Below are 10,000 nucleotides of genomic sequence, written 5' to 3'. Positions count from 1 at the left end.
TATATATATGCTAACGCACACGTTTTTTCTCTTGTCTGTTCTATGTGTTGTTTTCTTTACGTCGACACTCTACAACTACTACTACTACTGCTACTACTACTACTACTACTACTACTACTACTACTACTACTACTACTACTACTACTACTACTACTACTACTACTACTACTACTACTACTACTACTACTACTACTACTACTACTACTACTACTACTACTACTACTACTACTACTACTACTACTACTACTACTACTACTACTACTACTACTGCTACTACTACTACTACTACTACTACTACTGCTACTGCTACTACTACTACTACTACTACTACCATTACTACTACCTACGCTAATTATACCCATCATCACCAACCAACCAACCAACCAATCAACCAACTAACCACCATTCGAAAAACCATCGACTGAGCAAAAAACAAATATGTCCTCTTTCCAACTGAACGACTACAATTTTCTATCCTTTTTCCTAACCTGACTTCTCCATCAATCTATCTATCTATCTATCTATTTATCTATCTATCTATCTATCTATCTTTTTCTCTCCCCCTTTAACTATCTCTTTCTATTATTTTTCTATCTCTCTGTTTTTCTATTTTTCTCTCTTTCTCTTTCTCTTTCTCTTTCTCTTTCTCTTTCTCTTTCTATCCACCAATCTTTTATTCTTTGGCCGTATTGACGCTGTTCTCACATTGTTGGTTACTTCTGTCCTTTTACTTACGTCCACGCTCACCATCGGTGAATCAACCATGGCCACCATGGTGTATATCCCGATGGTAACCCGACGGTCCGGTCCGACCCCACCTACCATCGCGTACGGTGAGTCCTTTTCTCTTGAAAGTGCTCGAACACTGTTATTCGGCCGTGGAGGATATATCCTATATGGGACGGGGAACTTGATCATTTTTCGGGTTTTTCCTATTTTCTCTTTTTCTTTTCTATTTTCTCTTTCATTTTTTCTTCTGGAACCGTCCAACTCGACATTTTATCCTTTTTATTGTTTCCTTTTATTCCATTTTTTACGATTCTCCAACGAATCTCCGAACGAATAGTTTTTTGTACGCGATTTATGCAATCTCTTTTTGTTTTATCTCGTTCTTTCATTTTCTATTTCTGTTTTTGATTTTTTTTCTTTATCGAATAAAACACAGGTAAACGATACAATGGAACGATTTTTGAATGCGATGTGCCGAGTGTACTTTTTTCTTTTTTTTTTTTTTTCATCTTTTACCACAATCGTGTCATTAAAATACAACTCGAAAAATAATTGATTACGATCGATGATAAAATAATTGAAAGATAATTTTCTTTTCTTCTTTTTTTTTTTTTTAATTTCTCCGCCGTAACATATTTAAACATTTGTAAATTCGTTGACGTTATATTTGTAATACACACGGTATACGATTGAGTTCACCAATGAATTATTTAAAAATTCTTTTTATTTCTTCGCGTCTTTGTTTCCCCTTCGTTTGTGTAATCTCTCTCTCTCTTTCTCTCTCTCTCTCTTTCTCTCCCTCTTTCTCTCTCTATCTCTCTTTCTCTCTCTCTCTCTCTCTCTCTCTCTCTCTCTCTCTCTCTCTCTCTCTCTCTCTCTCTCTGCTGTTTCGTCTTTCATAGGAATCGACCAATCGGATTACCGAGTCGGTTCACGTGATCACGATAGTCCTCCACGATTCGATGACAGAGTTAACGAATAGGAATAAATCCTAGCACCCAATGGTTCTTTGATATTATTTTTAATAAATAAACGAGATCGTCTAGTAGTCGACGATAAAAAAAAAATGAAAAGAAGTATGGAGGGAGGGGTTGGAGAACGCGCGTTTTCAAACTTGTTCGAATAACTATTATTATAACGTAATCGTTTATTCATATTTATTCTGACGAATTAAAGATGGACGATATTGAATAACGCTTTAAATATAGTCCGCCATTGGGTATAAGATCCCTTCCTATTAGACATGCGAAGCGGTAACACGAGACGAGGCATCGGCGAAGCTAATTCACATAGGCGTCGCAAAATAATTATTCGTTTGTAGAGGATTACGTTCTGGAACGTAGTAATACGTTACGTCGCCTGTCAATCTGTGTAAAATGAGTAAACCAAGTCGAATAAGTACGAGATCATATTTTGTATATCTCGTTGTTTTTTTTTCTTTTCTTTTTTTTTTTCGAGCCAATCGGGTCGAAGAAAAAAGAAAAATTATTAATTTCTACGTATAAACAAATTTTTTTAAAATATTTTTAACAAGCATTCCTATGGATCTATTTCTCTCTTTTTTTTTTTTTTTTTTTTTTTTTTTTTAAGGAACGAGTAAAGCTAATGATGTTGAGTCCGCCATTTTGAGACGACAAAATACACATATATTTTTATTCAATATATTCGTAAATATATATTTTATACTTTTTTGTAATGTACATTTTTTCTTTTTCAATTTTTGTCTCTCTAGTATACATACCTATACATTATATAACTACTTGTGTATATCGCGTAGCTTTGAATAATAGAAATTAATTTTGATACGAATCTGATATCGGTAATATCAACGTAAGAATAAAATTATGAGTATCTGACAATCGACCTTAGTTCACGATTCTTCTTATCTACACAGGCGACGTACGTATATTTGAAACACAGAGGTCTGACGATTTCTTCTTTCGGAGTCCCTGGATTTGAATCGATTAACTCACGTTAAAAAAAAAAAAAAAAGAAAAGAAAAAATGGAAAAAATATATATAATCCTCCAAGAGATTACGTTAGACCTTTGTTTCGAAAACTCGGTGCCAAACCACGATGAATGTTAGTCCGATAGAGAATACTGTTGCTGTGGTGTGCTTATAATCACATCGAACTAAATTATTATTATTAATTAATAATTATTATTATTAATTAATAATTATATGCGATTGGAAATGACGAAAGTTTCGTAACATTTTCCATCATTTTTTCTAGTCTTTCAATAGAAAAAAAAAAAAAAACAAGAAAAAAAAGAAAAATATATACACATATATAATATCCAAGACAAAAAAAAAATCCACCACTGCGACAAGTATAATATATAATGTATTCAGAGTACGTATGTACATACAGTTAAGCTGACACATGAGTGTATAGAAAGCAAAGGCCTGATATCTGTTTGTATGAGTAAGTAGTGACGTACGTCGTTTTCTATGTGCCGCATTTCTCTCCTGTTTCTTCATTTTCTTTTTTTTTCCCCTTTTTTTATATATATATATATATATCCGATCCTCTATCGCGTTTATTATTATTACAAAATAGTGGAGAGGGAAAATTCAAGGGGGGTTCGTCGAACAAGGAAAAAAGAACGAAAACAAAATTGACGAAGTACCCCGAATAAACGAAAGTTCCTAATATATATATAAAAAAAAAAAGAACGATAAAAAAAATATATTTGAGATTAGTAAAAAGAAAAGAATAAAACGAGTCATTAGTAATAGGAATTTAAAAGTTAGCGACATTGTTAGCGATTATACATAATATATATATATATTTCTTTTTCTTTTTTTTCTTTTCTAATTTTTTTTTTTCTGAGCCGTTTCGTCTTTCGTCTCGAGTCCGATACTTCGCGATTATAGATTATATACATATATAATAGTAATTTTAAGAGAACGAAGGAGCTATGAAAATTAATTACGACCGATGGAAGTGGTCGAAAAAAGAAAGATATCCCACTGCCGCATATCTTTAGTGGCCGCACGGTGCGTACGTTTTCGTGCTTATCCAGCATGCGCATGTTTATTTATTTTTATGCATTTCTTAAAAAAAAAATGCTGACCTAATGTGTGTGCGTGTATATATATACACACACACACACATACATATATATATATGTATAAATAATTATATATATATATATGTATATGTACATTGCATATATGTCGTAGTATATTCGTCTGTGGTATATATACATATATTTTTATAAGCACAATTTTTTCGCGTAGCTTCGCTTGCTTGCATCGCAGCAATAATGTTCGAAAGTAACGTTCGTAAACTTAACGCGATACTTAACCAATAATTAAGCCTTTCATACTCGATGATTCATCTTTTCTCTTTAACAAAAATTTGTAGAAGAGAAGAAAAAACGAAGAACAACGTATTTTACGAATCATCGTCGAGTTAATATTAAATTGGATATTATTCTTTTTCTTTCTTTTCTTTTTTTTCTTTACGAAACTTATTTGTCAATTAAACATAAACGTGTGATTGTATTTTTTTTTTTTTTATTTATTTCTGCGATCACATGCATTTAAGGGTTAATAAATAATATCGGTACTAGTTATTTAAAAAAAAAAGAACAGAGGAATAATAATAAAATAATAATGCGGAATATATTTTACGAACATTGCGATTAGAATGCTAGAATGCATTTAGATTAGATTTCTTTTATGAAACCGTAAGAAGAAACATATGTCTATATATATACATATACATATACATACATATATATATATGTATGTATGTATGTATGTATATAGTCGTATTTTTTCTCAACAGCTGATATGTACGTTTTTATTATATACATATATATCCTTGAACGCAACTAATATGCACTCGCTCGTCGCGTGCACCGAGTTTTTGGCTTGGACGTTGTTTGCCGTAACTCGACCATAACGAGAGTGACAATCTAATGAAACAATTAAACAATAATAATGAGATGATATAGTAGAACGATTTATAAAAGGAAAATTAATAAGGTCCTGCGAGAATTATTCGCAGGGAGAAGTAACTGCGAGAGGACTATTTCACGAGAACGTATTGCGAGAGAAAAGAATAAAAAATTATAAAAATAATGAAAGAGAACAATTCTTTTTTTAATCATTTCGTTTAAAGAGATAATAATTGAAGAAAAAAAGAAACAAGAAAAAAGAAAACGGAAAAATGAAAGAACAGTGAAACAATTTTTTTTCTTTCAATTTTTGTAAATACGTTGTCCGTTGTTTTCGTGTAATTGTCGATCTCGCCGGAACAAACAATCTTCTTTTTGTAAAAATTGTATTCCCTAGATGCAAAAGCATCTCTAAAACGATCCCATCTCACTTTTATAGGTGCAGCAGCAAATCTACGCAAGGAGGTTATAAGAAACAAGATCAGAGCCATCGGCAAAATGGCGCGTGTTTTCTCCGTCCTAAGGTTTGTAGTAATCCTCTTTGAATATTTATATATTATATAATATACATAGAATTTCTCAACGACATGTAGCTAAGGGAAAAAAGAAAAGAAAGAAAAATAAATAATTTACTTCTTTCAGGGAGGAGAGCGAAAGCGTGCTGCAATTGAAAGGTCTCACACCCACTGGAGCTTTACCACTTGGCGCGTTATCTGGTGGAAAGACGTCCTTGAAAAATGGTAATTCACAATTTCCTTACGACTAACAATAAAATATGTACAAGAATTATCATATCAATTATTCCATTATTTTTATCATAAATCTTTATAATATATCTCTTTGTTATGCGTACTTTATGGATTATCTTAGTTGGATTGTATCGTGAACTTTAAAATTGTTACTCGTAAACGAATCGGTATCGTGCATTTGGACAATCGATAAAAATTTCACGATATTCTCCGTATTAATTAATGCAATTGAAGTTACTTTCTTTGTTGATAAAAAAAACAGTTCTCTACGAAAGCAATAAATTTATCGGAAGAATGTATATGAACAAAAAAAAAAAAAGAATAAATGGAATGAATGAATGAACGAAAAAAAAAAGTAGGAAAATTTGCAAAAGAAGAATATTGTCAATTGTGTTACGATCATCCTTTCCTTTTCGTTTATTTCTTAGCTCTCCAAGGGTTCTCACCGAATCACAAAATCACCTCATTCGCTGAAGCGAAGGGGTTAGATGCCATAAACGAGAGGATGCCACCGAGGAAGGACGCCCCTCCAACGCCTGTAAACGAGGAAAAGCCGGTGATAAAGCCGCCGACTCCTGTTGGAGACAAGCGAGACCACAGCACACCGCAACCGCAATCGTGAGCCTCACACACGTCCAATCAAGGTACGTGCACGTCTTCTCGCGTCTGCCTTTGAAAAGAAAAAAAGAAAAAAAAAAAAGTCGATACGAGCTATCGAGCGAGCACATAGGACGCACCATCTACTATTCCTTTTTTTTTTCTAAAGAAAAAATTCTATTTTGTTTCTTTTTTCAAGAGTGACTTGATTCTTTTTTTTTTTTTTTTTTTTTTTTTCCTTTAATGCGATTATAATCCTAGGCAAAGGAAATATTTCGCACGATCTACGTAAGATTTAATTGAAAAAAAAAAAAAAAAAAGAAAAAATGTTGCCAACGATAAAATTTGTTCGTTTCTTTCACACTTTGTTTTCTCTTGTTATGCTTTTTAGACGGCGAGGATGGGCCTTAAGTCCCAAATGCTGTCATCGCCGCCACCACCACCGAATAAGATACAAAGCATTGCTCGTCTCTCCCACACGGCTGTTATCACTGATGCGCCCAGTTCATCGAGCGCGGAAGTCGTCACAGACGCGAGAAAGAGGAAAAGGAAGTGGAGGAGGTGGAGGAGGAGGTTGAACAAGTTCGAGAATAAGAAGAGATAATGGTGAAGAAGGGGAATTTTCATCGTCATCGTCGTCGTCATTGTCGTCGTATGACAAAGAAAGGAAACGAAATAGAAGAATAAAGAAACAAGAACAAGGACAAGATGAAGAAGAAGAAGAAGAAGAAGAAGAAGAAAAAGAAGAAGAAGAGAAATGAAGAAAAAGAGAAGGAAGCAAGTGTTTCCTAGAGAATAGAAAATAGCCTCCCCCTTTTTACCCCGAGGATATATACGAATAAAAACAACTCTCGCGTCTAACGAAAGAAAATTCTCGACTTTTCTCGCGAGAAAAATGGCGCGTGCACGACGTCTTCGATCTCCTTTTTTCTTCATTATCTTTACATCGATGTATCTATCTATCTATCTATTTATCTATCTATCTATCTATCTATCTATCTATCTATCTATCTATCTATCTATCTATCTATCTATCTATCTATCTATCTATCTATCTATCTACTTATCTATCTATCTCTGTTTCTCTTTCTCTCTTTCTCCATATCTTTCTCCCCCTCTCTCTCTTTCTTTCTATAGTTCTTTTTTCTTCTTCTTCTTCTTCTTCGACTTCTTCTTCTTCTTCTTCTTCTTACTATTTCTTTTATATTCTTGCTTTCCATCTTATAGTCTCCTTCCCTTTGGCAACTGATAATATTCAATAAAATGTGAACGTGTGTTATTCGTCATTAACAATAGATAAGCAATTAGAGAAATTAAGAGAGTTAGAAAGTGAGAGAGAAAGAGAGAAAAGGGGAAGAAGGATATCATTGTCAAGGAGAAAATCAACGCAGGACGTCTTGCTCGCGCGTTAATAAACGAATAAACGAAAAAGTCGAGATATTGATGAAAATATAAAGGAATGAAAGGGAAAGGGAAAGAGAGACAGACGAGGAAAACGGACGAGCTCTATCTCCGCCGAAGAAACAAAGAATAAAAAAAAGAAATAAAATAAAATAAAATAAAATAAAATAAAATAAAATAAAATAAAAAAGAAGGCAGCTGGCCTGTCGTCAAGGCGGAGCTTCCGGTTTTAGGATTTACTAGATTCTTAAATGAGAGCCCGCCCTGGGCTGCTGTGGGTACACACACACACACAAACAAACAGAGAGAGACCGCGCGTGACCCACGACAGAGGATGGGTTTTACTTAAATCTTAAGTCGAAAAAAAAAGTTAAGCTTTAGGGTTAAAACTCGTAAGTTATATCGGAGAATTTATTTAATATACACGTACATTATAAAAATTATATATATATATAATATTATTATCTCATCATTATTATTATGATCATTATTATTATTATTACTACTATTACTACTATTGCTACTATTATTACTATTACTCTGATTATCGTCGTCATCGTTATCATCCTTATCATAATCATCATCACCGTCATCATCATCATCATCGTCATTATCATTGTCGTCGTCGTCGTCGTCGTCGTCGTCGTCGTCGTCATTATCGCGATCGTCATTCTCATTGACGCAAATCATCGCTATCTCCCTTTTCCAACAACTTTACCATCATTATCGTAATCGTCTATATCGACATCCTGATTCACATTAACACGGTACGATCCTCACAGATGGCGCATCCGTCGCGTATCGGATTGGCTCGAAGAAAAACCACGAAAGCATCCATTTTTATTTTTTCTCTTTTTGAAGTACCACTTTTCTTTTCTTCGCGTTTAACGAGGCGTTTTATTTATTTATTTTATATCTCTTTTCTTTCGTTACTATTATTTTACCTTACCGAATCCTACTTTTTTTTTTCTAATCGGGACAATTTTATTCCCAAGATGGAAAAGCCGAAAAATCGAGCGCGAACTAAATCGGAACGTTGTTAATATTAATTATTATCATCGTCGTCGTCGTCGTCGTCGTCGTCGTCGTCCTTTGCGCGTTTGTGCGTTTATATATATATATATATCATATGTTTTACGTTCGTTTGTGATATTATATTCGCGAAATGATTACCTCCCCTCTCCGTTCCTCGATTTTAATAATAATAATAATAATAATAATAATAATAATAATAATAAAAATAATAAAAAAAATAATAATATAATAATAATAATAATAATAATAATAATAATAATTAATTTCAATGAGAATAAAACCCTTGTCTCGTTATAATTTATTTCTATTTATTTATTATTTTTTTGTTTTATTTTTTTTTTCCGTTCGTTTTCCTTTTTTTCGAGCCACTAACGACGCTATGAGTACACGACGTTAAAAAACCTCGACGGATCCGAACGTATTCCCGATATATCCTTATATGCATATGTATTTCATATGCATTATGTGTCTCGAGAAGATTCAAAGAATTCGCACAACTTCGGTTACGCTCGGGCATTCTCGCGAGTGCGTTCGGAATATTCCTATCCCTTTCCTTCTAAAATTTCCTTTTCTCTATTCTTCTTTTTCCTTTTTCCTTCTTCTTCTTCTTCTTTTTCTTCTTCTTCGTCGTCGTCGTCGTCTTCGTTTTCGTCTTCTTCTTCGTCCTCGTCTTCGTCTTTTCAATTTTACACGTATGCATCATCTTCCTTTCTTTCTTCTCTTCCTATTTGCACTCTAACTAATCCATCTTCTTTTCTTGCCGAATCGAATTAAAAAACGAAAGAGAACTCGCTCGAAACGGATCGTCGTGAGAAAGAGTTTAGAAATCTCGTGGAAATTTTTGTTAGATAGAGGGTGAGGGGAAAAGACAACAACAATAACGAAAAAAGAAACGATAGATAACAAGGTCTGTAATCTCTTACGAGCTATGAAGATAATGATGAAAGAAAAATAAAGAAATTAATTAAAACGTCGTAATTTATACGTGATATAATTTTCATATGCAAATGTTAAAGAAAGTGTTTCTTTTCGTAGTATGAAATTGGTCGCCATTTTGTTTTACAAAGTTCACACGAAATTCAAAGTTAATATCTATTTTTCGATTTAAAGTTTTGATATATTGTTGTTGTTATTATTATAATTACTATTATTATTGTTATTATATTATTATTATTATTATTAATATTATAATAATAATTATTATTATTATTACTATTACTATATCATTGATTTTAATTAATCGAAAAGAAAAATAACATGTGAAACAGTGCCAAAAATTATAGTTATATCTATTGTCTCAAGATACATACACGCATACCTGTCTTTTATTAAAAGCAATCGGAAAAAACGAGAGAGAGTAAAAGAAAAGAAAAAAGAAAAGAAGATGGCACGTATTCACGAAAGACGCGTTACTTGCTCGCATATAAAAGAATCTCATAAATTCTACGAGATTTCTATACCAAACACACACACATCATCGTCGTCGTTGCTTCTTTTTCTTCTTCTTCTTCTTCTACTTCTTCTAATTCTTCTAATTCTTCTTCTACTTCTTCTACTTCTACTTCTTCCATTTCTACTT

At 32.9% G+C, this 10,000-nt stretch overlaps 1 protein-coding gene across 5 annotated transcripts in view; it reads left to right on the top strand.

Moving 5' to 3' along the window:
• Positions 1-7,903, top strand: part of LOC127065028 (serine/threonine-protein phosphatase 2B catalytic subunit 2-like) — a 184,089-nt gene extending 176,186 nt beyond the window's left edge. For 2 of the 5 annotated variants that reach the window (XM_050996838.1, XM_050996840.1), the window contains 4 exons: positions 5,085-5,163; positions 5,282-5,379; positions 5,817-6,032; positions 6,377-7,903. In XM_050996838.1, the coding sequence (XP_050852795.1) occupies positions 5,085-5,163; positions 5,282-5,379; positions 5,817-6,010 (371 nt within the window). In that variant the 3' untranslated portion in view covers positions 6,011-6,032; positions 6,377-7,903. Of the gene's footprint in view, positions 762-5,078; positions 5,164-5,281; positions 5,380-5,816; positions 6,033-6,376 lie in introns of those variants that run through there. The other 3 variants (XM_050996837.1, XM_050996839.1, XM_050996841.1) reach the window with 2 other exon arrangements.
• Positions 7,904-10,000: the final 2,097 nt, after the last annotated feature.

The sequence above is a fragment of the Vespula vulgaris genome, chromosome 7, assembly GCF_905475345.1.
Source record: "Vespula vulgaris chromosome 7, iyVesVulg1.1, whole genome shotgun sequence".
Taxonomy (NCBI): Eukaryota; Metazoa; Arthropoda; class Insecta; order Hymenoptera; family Vespidae; genus Vespula; species Vespula vulgaris.
The sequence above is the reverse complement of the archived record's forward strand: the minus strand, read 5'-3'. Positions and strand labels throughout refer to the sequence as shown.